At 43.3% G+C, this 13380-nt stretch overlaps 1 protein-coding gene across 1 annotated transcript; it reads left to right on the top strand.

The window, feature by feature from the left end:
- Positions 1 to 6787: 6787 nt before the first annotated feature.
- On the top strand, positions 6788 to 10099 carry LOC139684764 (relaxin-3-like). Its single transcript, XM_071581016.1, has 2 exons — positions 6788 to 7054; positions 9300 to 10099. The coding sequence occupies exons 1-2, from the start codon at positions 6847 to 6849 to the stop codon at positions 9665 to 9667; spliced, it is 576 nt and encodes a 191-aa protein (XP_071437117.1). The 5' UTR covers positions 6788 to 6846; the 3' UTR covers positions 9668 to 10099.
- Positions 10100 to 13380: the final 3281 nt, after the last annotated feature.

Below are 13380 nucleotides of genomic sequence, written 5' to 3'. Positions count from 1 at the left end.
TTAAACCATCTTGTTTTGGTATTTTTTATGTCTCCATCAGTGCCTTTTAACTCAGCTATTAAGCCTATGAAAGACATTTTCTCAAGAGAGCAGTTTTAATAGCCCTTACAACAGTTTTACTTACAAATCCTAGAAAATTAGGAAATACCCTAATCATATCCACTGTGAATTAGGAATCATATCTGTATGTTTGTGACAATTTGCTGGCTATGGTGTTGGATCAAAAAGCAGTGTTAAAGGAAGCAGGCTGAGCAGTTTTAGGAGGTAATAGGGTAGCCATTTATTACTCCACTCAATCTAAATATGATTTTTTTTTTCTCCCAAAGTTTGAACTTAGATCAGTAGGGTTAATCCATTGCAAGACTTCATACTAAAAAGTAATGGAAATGGGGCAAGTTTAATTCAATATTACACAATAAGTATCAGTGAAAGTTACCTAATTTATGAGGGGAAAAGTATAGGCTCTAAGCCGGCCAGCCTAATGCAAAACCCAAAAGTGGACTTAAATGGTCTACATGGAATGTGCCAAAGATCGTCAAGAAGTTGAGGCTTAGTCACCTTTATTACCTTTATTTTTTTATTGTTAGATTTACTTTTTTTTCCCTTGATTAATGCCTGGTTTTGTTTTGAGTATTTATTCTACTGCCAGTGTATTAATCAAAATGCTTACATGGGCCATGCCCAGTCAAGTGCCATCTGTCACATAGTGACAGCTATAGACTGGTTTAACAGTGTAGCTTTCTTCAGAGAACAATGAAAGAAAGTCAGAAAGCTTACCTGTGGCAAGGTTTACTTCGGGAAAATAAATGTTTGCTGCACAAGTTGCCCATAATCATTCTACCTGTTAGAGAAATAAATAAAATGTCTAAACCACCTGAAACATCCTGCATTGGATGTACTACACTGGATGTACTTGTCTTGCCACATGCCACAAATCATGAATGGAAATTCATTCTTTTCTCTGCTGTCGGCTTTTATTCTTTATAAAACAAACACTTAAAAGGTGTATAGTTACTTCAGATTTTTTACATTTATATTATTAATTTTCTCATGCCTATTTTGTTTTAAATAGCAGTAATTTTTCTAGATATGACAAACAGATAAACAAACCTAGCCCATGACTTAATTTAATTTCATGGCAAAGTACTGACAAATTGCCAGTTAGGCTTTTCTGTATAAAATCCTGTATGATTTGAAGTTATATGACTAACATAGTAAATTTCTTTATAACCACTGTTTAAATGACAGTAGATGAAGTTGAAAGCCCTAGATGCAAAAGCAATGTTGCCAAAATATGACTGGAGGAAAAATACTGAGCAGTACCCGAGCAATACACCCTACTAATGAAACTACATTAAATGTAGTAACATTTAACAATGTCAAGCTCCTGCCAGTTTGTTCAGATATGATCCTTAATAAAACTCATTAACTTGCTGCCTGTCGTTACAGCCTTTAATCCTTGTAAGAGAGCATTCACAGGCGATGCTTTTAAACAAGAATGATGAAGAATGCTGCACTGAGGCTTTCCTGTGTGTCTTCTGTTTAATAAGACCAAACTGTTTGCTAAGGGGACAGGAGCCTTCCTGGGTTAGAAAGATGGAAAGCTCCTCCCTCCAAGTTATTATTTCAAAATTAAGAGGCTTCAGGCACAAAATGTACAAAAGGGAAATAACACTCCTTTACTAATATATTCATATACATATACACACACAACCAAAACGAGAACAGAACAAACAGCAACACTGTAACCAATATGCTCAAACAAACCAAGTCTTGCATTTGCCCCTTTGGTGCAGTTGTATTTACAGACAGCAGGGGGCAGCATTTACAGTGACGCACTCGTGGCCACCACGGGGCGCTGTGGGGCTCAGGCAAGGCACAGACACGGACAGGGACCGGTGCTGGTTCCGAAGCTCAGGTGGGAATGGCAGCCACACCAGCAGGCTGGAACCTTTCCCATGAGCAGTCTGCAGTTGGCGCCAGCCCTTCAGTGACTCTGTAATGAATCCAGGCAGTGTTGGCTGTCCCCTCTCAGGAGAACAGCACAGGGCATACAGAGTCGAGTCCGAACCCCCCTTCCAGCCCTCACTGGCCCAGCAAACAGTGGCTGGACACCCAAGCAGAGGGAGAACAAGGGTGTAGGGCTTTGGGGAAAAAAAAAAAAAAGCACAGGGAAACCTCTCTCTGACCTCCTCCCAAGCCAGGAAAAAAGCGAAGTCCCAGTAAAAACCCCCACCTTCCGCCAGTCCTCTCACAAGCCATCACAATGGAATGCAAAGCTATTAGCTATCCCTTTGTTTACGTTTTAGACAGTTATCTGGCTCTGGCAGGTAGTGAGAGAGCTGAGCTCCAACAAGCTATCTCCTTCTGGCTCCCAACCTCCAAACTGTTGTGTTGGCAAGAGATAAAAAAAAAAAACCTCCATGAAAGATTTTGAAACTATAACATTATCCACCCCAATTTTCTTTACCATACCAACGCACTATACTGAACTTAAACTGTTCAACGATATACACGCATATTTCAACTGTTTACACATTCATAGGTATGTACATACAGATACAGTGTTATGGCCAACTTACCCAAAGTTGAGGTATCCATTGTGTTTCTCCATCATCCTGCATCACCCACCAGGTGCAAACTGATCCTTGAGCAAAAACAATCCCACAAATGGGTTTGCCTTTGGCTGAGGCAGGGTTAATCCAAACTATTTTCCCTAACATACCTCTCAGGTGTATTACAGTGACTTTATCTCCATGAACAGGATGAAGAGATTCTGACTGTGCAGGGTCAGCTCGATTGATAGAGCCTCTGGTGTTGACTAGCCACGTAGCCTTTGCTAGATGCTGATGCCAGTGTTTTAAAGTCCCTCCACTCAATGCCTTCAAAATGGTTTTTAACAGTCCATTACACTGTTCAACCTTCCCAGCAGCTGGTGCATGGTAGGGGATATGATACACCCACTCAATGTTGTGCTCTTTTGCCAAGGTGGTAACTAGGCTATTCTTGAAATGAGTTCCATTATCTGACTCAATTCGCTCTGGGGTGCCATGTCGCCACAGCACTTGTTTTTCCAGGCCTAGGATGGTGTTCCGAGCAGTGGCGTGAGGCACTGGGTGTGTCTCCAGCCACCCTGTGGTTGCTTCCACCATGGTGAGCACATAGCGCTTGCCTTGGCGGGTCTGTGGCAGTGTGATGTAGTCAACCTGCCAGGCCTCCCCGTACTTATACTTATCCCAGCGTCCACCATACCACAGGGGCTTCACTCTCTTAGCCTGCTTAATGGCAGCACATGTCTCGCAGTCATGGATAACCTGAGAGATAATGTCCATGGTTAAATCCACCCCTCGGTCTCATGCCAATTTATAAGTGGCATCTCTGCCCTGATGGCCCGAGGCATCATGGGCCCATCGAGCCAAGAACAGCTCTCCCTTGTGCTGCCAGTCCAGATCTGTCTGTGATACTTTCACTTGCGCAGCTCGGTCTGCCTGTTGGTTATTGCAATGCTCCTCATGGGCTCGATTTTTGGGCACGTGTGCGTCTACGTGGCGGACTCTCACAATCAGCTTCTCTACCCACATGGCAATGTCTTGCCGTATATTGGCAGTCCAGATGGGTTTTCCTCTATGTTTCCAATTGGCTTTCTTCCATCAGTCTAACCATCCCTAGAGAGCATTGGCCACCATCCATGAGTCAGTGTAGAGGTAAAGCTTTGGCCATTTCTCTTGTTCAGCAATGTCCAGGGCCAACTGGGTGGCTTTGAGCTCTGAAAATTGACTAGGCCTACCTTCTTCCTCAGTAGCTTCTGCAACTTGTTGTGAGTGGGACTCCATGCTTTCCATTTTCAGTTTGTCCCTAAAACACGACAGGAGCCATCAGTGAAGAGGGTGTAGCGTATTTCCTCTTTTGGCAATTGATTATATGATGGAGCTTCCTCTGCACGAGTCACCTGCTTTTCTTCCTCTTCATCTGCTAGACCAAAATTTTCACCTTCAGGCCAGTTTGTGATGATTTCCAGGATCCCAGGGCGATTTGGTTTTCCCATACGGGCGTGCTGTGTAATCAGGGCAATCCACTTGCTCCAGGTGGCATCAGTGGCGTGATGTGTAGAGGCAGCCTGTCCTGCCAACACCCACTTCAGCACTGGTAGTTGGGGTGCTAGGAAAAGCTGTTCCTCTGTGCCAGCCACCTCTGAGGTGGCTTGAACTCCTTCATAGGCAGCTAGGATCTCTTTCTTTTTTGGGGTATAGTTGGCTTCAGATCCTCCGTAGCCTCGGCTCCAGAATCCAAGTGATCACCCTCGAGTCTCACCAGGCACCTTCTGCCAAAGGCTCCAGAACAGGCCATTATTCCTGGCAGTGGAGTAGAGCATGTTCTGTATGTCTGGTCCTGTCCTGACTGGCCCAAGGGCTACAACATGAGCAATCTCCTGCTTGATCTGGTCAAGGCTTGCTGCTGTTCAGGGCCCCAGTGGAAATCATTCTTCTTACAGGTTACCAAGGAGAGAGGGCTTATGATCTGGCTGTATGCTGGGATATGCATCCTCCAGAACCCTATGGCACCCAAGAAGGCTTGTGTTTCCTTTTTGCTGGTAGGTGGAGACATTGCTGTGATCTTGTCAATGACTTCTGTCAGAATCTGATGACGTCCATCTTGCCTTTTCACTCCCAGGAACTGGAGTGCCCTAACCTTACAGTTTGATGGTCAAAAAAATTCCATGAAAGATTTTGAAGTAAGTTCACCTAATGTGATGGGTATCTTCAGGAAAAGTCCATGCAACCAGCAAAATCAAAGTGCTGCTCCCTCAAAATGTAAGGTATGATTGCCCCTGTACAACTGGTCTGTAACAGAATAGTAGGTAAGACTTTAACTGACAGAGAAACTGATCAAGGTTTTATTCTTCAGGAATTTTGAATTAGCAGCCTCCACTTCTGCAGATTTCATCCTACTAACTCCTGGATGACAGTGCCTACTGATGAAGAGGTAACACTATGTAAAACATTTAAAACTGGACCACAAAGGAAGGTAAAATATAGACAACTGTGCTAGTTTTGGCTGGGTTTACAGTTAAATTTCTTCACAGTGGCTTTTATGGGGCTGTGGTTTGGATTAGTACTGAACACAGGGTTGATAATATAGGAATGTTTTATTGTTGCTGAGCAGGGCTTGCACTGAGCCAAGGCCTTTTCTGCTTTCTGTCCTGCCCTGCTGGTGAGGAAGCTGAGGGTGCATGGAGGTTGGAAGGAGACACAGCCAGGACAGGTGATCCCAAACTGACCAAAGTGATATTCCACACCAGTAACATCATGCTTAGTATATAAAGTGGAGAGGGGGCAGATGTTTGGAGTGATGCTATTTGTTTTCCCCAAGTAATGGTTGGGTGCAATGGAGCCCTGCCCTCCTGGAGATGGCTGAACACCTTTCTGCCCATGAGAAGCAGTGAATTAATTCCTTGTTTTGCTTTGCTTGTATATGTGACTTCTGCTTTCCCTGGTAAACTGTTTTTATCTCAACTCATCAGTTTTCTGGCTTTTACTGTTCTGATTCCCTCCCTTATCCTGCTGGTGGGGAAGTGAGCAAGTGGCTGTGTGGGCTTAGTGGCTTTCCAGAGCTAAATCACAACCAAATCTTTGCAGGTTGCTCACAATTTTAGGCCTTTACAGCCTCATTCTAGATTCAGCTCAGTGTAAAACACCAAGTTCTCCTTGGAGAGGTGACTGGAGTCTATGTCTTTAGTGCCAGCGCAAGTGAACCATTCACTTTGTTCATGCAGTAGCAGTCGGTAGACACATATCTTCTCTGTGCTCCCCTTCTAGATTGAGCTTTGAGGGGTTTTCTTTCCATAAGCTAACAGTACTCAAAGGATAGAAAGCATAGTCCTCATGCAAAAAGATCTATAGACAACAAAGTATTTCAAGAGAGATGAACTTTTCTGGTTCTCCATAGGATGACTTTTTATAAAAGAGGACAGCAGCCAATTTTTGTACTGTTGTGCTGGAAAAAAACAAATCCAGAAGTAAAGCTTACTTTTACAGGGGGCTTAGTTCTGACCTTGATGGTCCAAAGAACACCACCCTTGCCAGCAGGAGCCTGCTGGGTCTTACTGATGAAACACACAGTTGTGGAGCTCCACATCCCCTGGACACACATGTTGGATGGAGCCAAGGTGTCTCTGACACTTGGGTTCCTATGACTGCCATGGAACTCAGGCCTACAGAACAATAAACCTGAGAGGAATCCAGGCTTTGAAATCCCACCTCAAGTATCCACAGCTGAAGTAGTTCTGTTGAAGTGCATTTATTTTACTTTACTTCTGTCTTCTTGTATCAGCCAACATTTTTAGGTTGTAGAAATAGTTACACAAATTCTAGACTTGTAAGGGAAATAGCAGCCAAGCTGAAGTTTTTCACATTTTCAGAGCAATTCGAGAGGGCATCGGCAACAGCTACCTGACCACAAACGGGAAAAGCTCAGGTGCAGCCCCGGCGGAGGGGATGGAACGTGTCGCCGGGTCGGTGGGGGGCCACGAGCCCGAGGAGGGAGGCCAAAAGTGAGCTGCATCTTCACAGCGGCGTGGAGAGCCGCGACAGCTGGCGAGGGTCAGGAAAACCGGGGAGCGCTGCCCGAAGGTTTCAAGCACGGGAACCACCCGACGAGAGACGGCAGCGTCGGGACCGGGGAAGAGGAGGGGGCTCGGGGCTGCGGCCGGGGCGGTGACTCAGCACCGCCCGCAGCACATAAAAAGGCGGGCGGCGGGCGGAGGGTCTGGGCTCGACGCCGCGATCGCGGGAGTTGTGGCGGCCGTCGGGTCTGCTGGAAACGAACCCGCGGGACGGGGACGACGCCATGGGGGCGGGCAAGCTGCGACTGCTGTGCGCTGCGGTGGCACTGCTGTGTGCGACACCGCCGGGGCATCCCGGCGCCGCGCTGCCCGCGGGCGAGGGGGACGCGTACGGGGTGAAGCTGTGCGGCCGGGAGTTCATCCGCGCCGTCATCTTCACCTGCGGCGGGTCCCGCTGGAAGCGGCTCTCCCTGCTGGTGGAGCCCGCGGCCGGTGAGTGTCCCGGGAGGGGCGCCGAGGGGCGCGCTGACGAGAGGATGGGCGGCACTGTCTCCCAATCCCCGCGGGCAGCGGCGGCTGTCGGGGCGCCTCACTCGCTCCCGAGCGAGGATCTGTGAGGAAAAACGGGGAGGATGGGAGGGAGCGGGGAAGGGACAATATTCCGCGGTACCTATCGCTCCTCCCGCCTTGAGCCGCGGAGGGAGCGTCCGCGTCCTTCTCCCGCTTTCCCTCTCCTGTCCGATGGCATTACCCCTGACTTCTGGAAGGATAGCCTCAAATTCAGAGGAAAAGGCACAGCAGGCGCCGGGGCCTTATTAGCTGAGATAACCCGTAAACTTTTTGGTCCGTTCGGATACGGCGCTGCTGCTCAGGGCTACCGGCGTCCAAGGTGCCTTTGCTTTAAAATCTCACAAAATCACACTTTTCCGCTCTCTTGGACATACAGGGAGGGTTGATGCGACCGGGGAGCGCTGGGGAATGCCTCTCGCCATGTGCTTCGCTCCTTCTCAAAGCTCGGTAACTCCTCGGCCGGGGCGGGGGTCCGGCTCGGGTCTCCCTCCCTGCCGAGAGCTCCCGGGACTTGCGGGACTGCCATGGATGTGGAATTGCGCGAGATTTTATCCTTCGCTTGTGCTGCTCTGCACCGGAGGGATGGATGGGACTCTCTTGGTGCTTCAGGTTACAATTTAGACAAGAACTGCTTTAGGAGTCTATGGTGAAACAGTTAATGGTAAAATATTCCTGAGAGTTTTACTGTCGCGTGTCCCAAGCCCAGTATATTAAGAAAGTGTATGCAGATGTCTTTGGGTCTATGTTCTCAAACTGCAGTAATGTAACAGTAATTTTAAGCGGTATCTCTCATTTATATCTATATTTTGAATCGTGAAAACAATAAAATATCATTTTTAACAAGGACAAAAGTTGAAATTATGGCTAAAACCTGCTATGGAAGAGACTTTTATCTCATTAAACACACTGTTAATGAAATAATTTAAGGCAGTTAATGAAGCCTGTATTCTGGGTTTCCTGAGTGGGGTTTTTTTGTTTGTTTGGTTTGGTTTATTTTTCTTTTCTCCCTGACAGGTTGAGTAAAAGATACAAGTTACCTTTGTAATTATAGCAAATTACTTATGCACAGCCTCTGCAGGGACTCTGTTCTCTCCCTGCAAACTTTGGCTTCCTTTTTATTAACACCACCTTCTGAGAACAGCAGTCACTATGGAGCCTCCACTGTGCTGCATAACGTCTAACTAAAGTCTTCCCCACCCCAAAAGACTACTAAATACAAGTCTGCCTAATTAGTAAAGTAGCTACAACCACTTTTATTTTTACACATACTCAGTCAGCTGTTCTACCTGAGAGTTTTTACATACTGATTAGCCATATTAAAATAAATATAAAATTCACTGGATGTTCTTGTGTTCCTTCAGCATTCTGAAACAAAGCCCCTCATATTAATAGTGTTAAGACCACAAGAAAAATACCTTTTTTTAACTCTTTTTAAATTAAGAATTGAAGAAACTGCTTTTCTTCACTTTAGCTGAAGTAAGCAATGCCACTTCCCTTGCAGAAGTAGAATGAAGAGAAAAAATATGAAGTGAAGGGAAGTAGAGCTGGATTTTTGAGACCATTTTTGAGAACACAGTGAGATGAAGTATGTCATAAGTAAATTCTGCAAGCCTCTGATTAGACTTGAGAATTGAGAGAAATTAGTGAAAAAACATAAGCTAAGATTATCTATAAAAATATGGTCTGTAAGAAGCAGTTTACATATGATCTTTGCTTAGTTTGTCCTTCCTACATTTGTTCTTCACATGATGCTAGTTCGTGTGATTGTGCACAGGGGACTAATGGTCTAATATAATTCACGTGCCACATGACATAGCTCTGTGGTGTATCTGGATACATGCCTTTGCAACAAAATTTTGTTTCTGTGAAAAAATTGAGATTTCTCTGCCAGTAACTCTGCAGTTGTGATAGGATGCCTTTAATTTGGTCACAGTTGTAGCTACATACTCTCTGTGTCTAAAAGGCAGTATAGATTTTAAAACATAGATTCCACTAAAAGTAAGCTACAAGTAAGTAATGGTGTGGATACTCTAGGTACTGACCATTCTGTCAGATAACAGTGCTTCACTTGATACTGACTGAATGGCTTTTGATGCTGTTTCTTAGAACTGTGTGCTTCTTTATTGCTCCTACAGTCTGAACTTAAAAACCTCATCTCTTTAAACAGGTTCTGCTCAAACATCAAGTAACAGATTACTGGGAAACTTTAACCTGCAATCAGTTTTGGATCCTGAAGTGGAACAACTGCAGAGAAGCAGCCCAGTTCTTGGATGGGAGACATTAAAGGACTTGTTTAATTTAAATTACTATAATGAATATGTACCTGTGGCAGATGACTTCAAAGAACTTGTTCGCCAGGTAGAGGAAGCTGTTCAGAAGGACAGGGGAGGAACAGGAAATGCAAATCCCATGGAATCAAGCAGTTATCTTTGGGCCAGGTATCCAAGAAGAAAACGGGAATCTCTGGGTTTGGCAGGAATGTGTTGCAAATGGGGCTGTACAAAAGCTGAAATCAGTACTATATGCAGAGTTTAAAGTCCTCTCTGCACTTATGCATGAAATCAATGTTCATTGCAGTGCTATTTGATTGAATACACTATGGAGGAAGAAAACTCTCTCTGTAATTTTTTTTGCCTGTATGTGCCAGTCAATATTGCTGGTTTTCTTTAAAAAAACAAACCAAACCAAACAAAAAAACAACAGCAAACCAAACACAAATGTAATTGCAATGACTTTGTTTTGCTGCAGTAACTTCTAGTCTATATTTTTTACTAAGTCTTTTCATTTTAATGTTAAGCCTTTACACTTATAAATGTATTACATCTTTGTAACACTTTAGAAAGAGATTCCATATTTCATTAAAATGTAATTATATTAAGTGTTATGGAATTACTCTTTGCCTGTCAATAGAATGAACAGAGAATGGCTTGTGCTGGAAGAGATCAACCTTAAAGATCACATAGTTCCAACCCCTCTACCATGGGCAGGGACACCTTCCACTAGATCAGGTTGCTCAATACCCCCTTCAACCTGGCCTTAAACACTATAGGGCATCCACAACTTCTGTACACAACATGTTCACTACCCCCGCAGGGAAGAATTTCTAACCTAAATTTCCCCTTTTTCAGTTTGAACTTATTACTCCTACTGCTGTCACTAAGTATCTTATGAAGAGTCCCTCTCCAGCTTCTTTGTAACACCCAACAATATTCTTGAAATGGGATTCATGGTACAAAGGTGTCGAAACCCCACCTTAACACTAACTCATCTTGCCAATTATTTTGACCCCACTTTTTCCATTTCCTTGTAATTGAAGAATTTTTTATGAAATGATGAAATTGGTTTTATGCAATATTGTCTTTCTAGAAATGATACCACAACACAACATTTGGAGTATGAATATTTCTCCATATTCATAGCTGGATTTAAATAGTTATTGTCACTTCAGTTATTCCTTGTTTACCTTACTCCACCCCTTTTACCCTGCTACTGCTGAGTGAGAGTGTTAGATGTGTTTCAAGTAAAATGCTGTACAGAGATTGAGATATCTTTCAGTGTGTTCTTACAGTATGCTGGTCTATGCTAATTCAGATGTATTTCTAAGTTGCAAGTTGTTACTGTATTTATAAATAGCTAATTTCATCTTTGTAGTTCAAAATCCTTTTGGTTTTTCTGACCTCTGTGGTGCTCATGGTAACTTACCTTTGTAGCAGTAGTTGACTCAGAGTAAGCATCATGGCTTAGGCTGTGCAGTTGTTGCCTTGGGCTTTGTTCTTCAAATTGTCTTTTGACAAGTGTTCCTTGATTGGACTAGTACTTCCTGCAATTAGTGCATCACTTCTTTATTTATTTTCCTAAGATGCAATTATGCATTTATAAATCCTTTTTATTTTTCAAAGACAACAGTTTTATTCAGTAGAGATTGGACAGAAGGGGCATTCACTATGAATGCTATTATCTTCCAGATGAAAATCACTACCTCTTCTGTCAACAACAATATCTATGAAGAAATGAGTTTTCTTCTTAAACACCATTGTTGTATTGACTTTAAGATGTTTTTTTCCACTTTGGAAAAAATAACTGTGAAATTCCACTATAGTTTTGGCATTTTTTTGCAATAAGTGAGCTAAACTTCTATAGGTTGGCTTTCACCAACTTCACCTCATGGATAGTTTCGGTTTTGGAGAATCCTAGTTTAGATTAGGATGTCCAAGAAGAATACAAGATGAGGGGATGTTTTCCTGATTTTTGAGCAGGATTGAAGGCTTTTGGAGGTAAGATTTCTTAGCAGTAAGGTGAAGAATAAGAGGTACATAGAAAACCTAAAAAAAGGCACAATGTGAAAATGCTGTGGTTGATGAAACTGGAAATTAGCCTGTGTGTGGTTTTGTTTTGCTACAAAACTGTCTCTCAAGCTTTTAGAAAGGAATATTGGGAAAGGTGGATGTGGCTTCAATGAAACAAAGATGTAGTTAAAACCTTAAATTTGTGAGCTTAACTCTTGAATGGAGCAATCTGAAATTTAACCTGCTGGGTTACATGTAACCCACTGGTGACACGTACAAACCCAACCCACTGATAAAAGTACAAATAGTTGAAGTAGAAATTAGTGTTTGGGAGGAACTGTTTGAGGCGGAGATGAGTTTATAAATGGAAAACTGCATCTTTATTTGACATGAACAGGCTTTCTTTCAGAGGTATGCAACAAACCAAAAAAATGGTGAGATTTGTGTCTTCATCTGGTTTCTTAACAGGCATCACGATAGTTTGTAACAGCTTTAGCAGGTCAGCCATGGCACAGGCAGGTGGCACACATAGAAATAAAGCCTGTATTTTAGAGTAAGACTATATTTGCATACATATTACAATGCACAAAAGTTTTCTTCGTTTTAAAGCAAGTCAAGTTTTCAAAGACTGAAGGTTTTCTTTGACACTAGGCTGTATTTTATAATGGTTTCTTTGCAATGTAGTCAAAGGAGACAGTTATGTGTCACTTGATTACAAAGCTCTAGAGGGTGCCATCTGCTTACTGGTGAGGCGATTCAGTGTCCAAAGATATTTTTTTAAGACCAGAAGCAAGACTTTTATTTAAAATGAGGTGTCTAACTAATAAGTGGGGGAAGCAAACATGCTCTGAAGCAGACAGCTCAAAACATAAAATAATGACTGAGTTGGGTATTGATCCACATAGCAGACCAGAAGCACACTGCCTGGGCTGAAAGCACCTTAAGCAGTGCTGCCAAATGTATTCAGCAGCATAAATGTGAGTGTAGCAGTTCAAAGCAACACACTTTGATTACCACCACAACTGTCCAGAAACATAGTTTTTCACAAGGCCAAAGTTGAGCTTTCCGCCATTTCTTTCACTTGAGAAAAGTATTGTTTTAGTAACTTGCTGCTTACAGAAATGGCTTACAATCCTGTTGTAGCCTTAAGGCATAAGAAGTGCCCAATTTGGGGGTAATCTATTAAGATGTGTGAGCCATCTTCTGAACTGCTATTTTGAGTTCATGCATAAAAATAGTATGCCAGCACATTTCCATATTAGCAGTGCCAGTTTGTGTGTTCATGAGTGTGTTCTAGGTGGTTTGGGGAATTTTTTTCACTCTGGTGGTATTTGTAGTTGTGGGTGTATGTGTAGTGCGATTCCTGTCTGACTATGAGCTCCTTGAACAATGCCCACGTGGCAGTAATTCACAGCAGTACATAACAGGCTTTGCAGCTCTGTTCCCTGCTATTCCCTTTTAAACCTGATGGCCCTCTTCATGTAAAGCACTATGCAATGTGTTGATTGTGGTGTAGCTAGAGCCAAGGATCTCAAACAGCGATGATGTGTAAGTTTGAACATAGATAGAATTCTGAATGTGCTACCTCTGTCTAGCAGATTCCACAGACCTGGAAGACACATCTGTTCTAACTCTAGTCCTATTTGGTCAGTTCTTTATTTTGCCAATTGTTTAAATCAGAGATGAAAACACCTAAATTCCTGAGTTACTGTGCTATCCTTTTTTTTTTCCCTAACTTCCACTGACAGGCAGGAAAAACATTAAGCCTTTTTCTACCTTCTGGCAAAGCTGGAGACAGAGCTAGCATTAGCACTCTGAGTTTTAGGAAGACCTTTAGAGACTACCATCCTTCCTCCTCAATAGGCAGCAGAGTCTCAATAGAAAATGCCAACTCCTTTGCTACTCACCAGAACAGAACCTGGTAGACTCCATCCCCTGTACTGCTCTGCAGTCACTCACCCG

This window comes from Pithys albifrons, chromosome Z (genome assembly GCF_047495875.1).
Source record: "Pithys albifrons albifrons isolate INPA30051 chromosome Z, PitAlb_v1, whole genome shotgun sequence".
Classification (NCBI taxonomy): Eukaryota; Metazoa; Chordata; class Aves; order Passeriformes; family Thamnophilidae; genus Pithys; species Pithys albifrons.
This window is presented reverse-complemented; position numbering and strand designations above follow the sequence as displayed.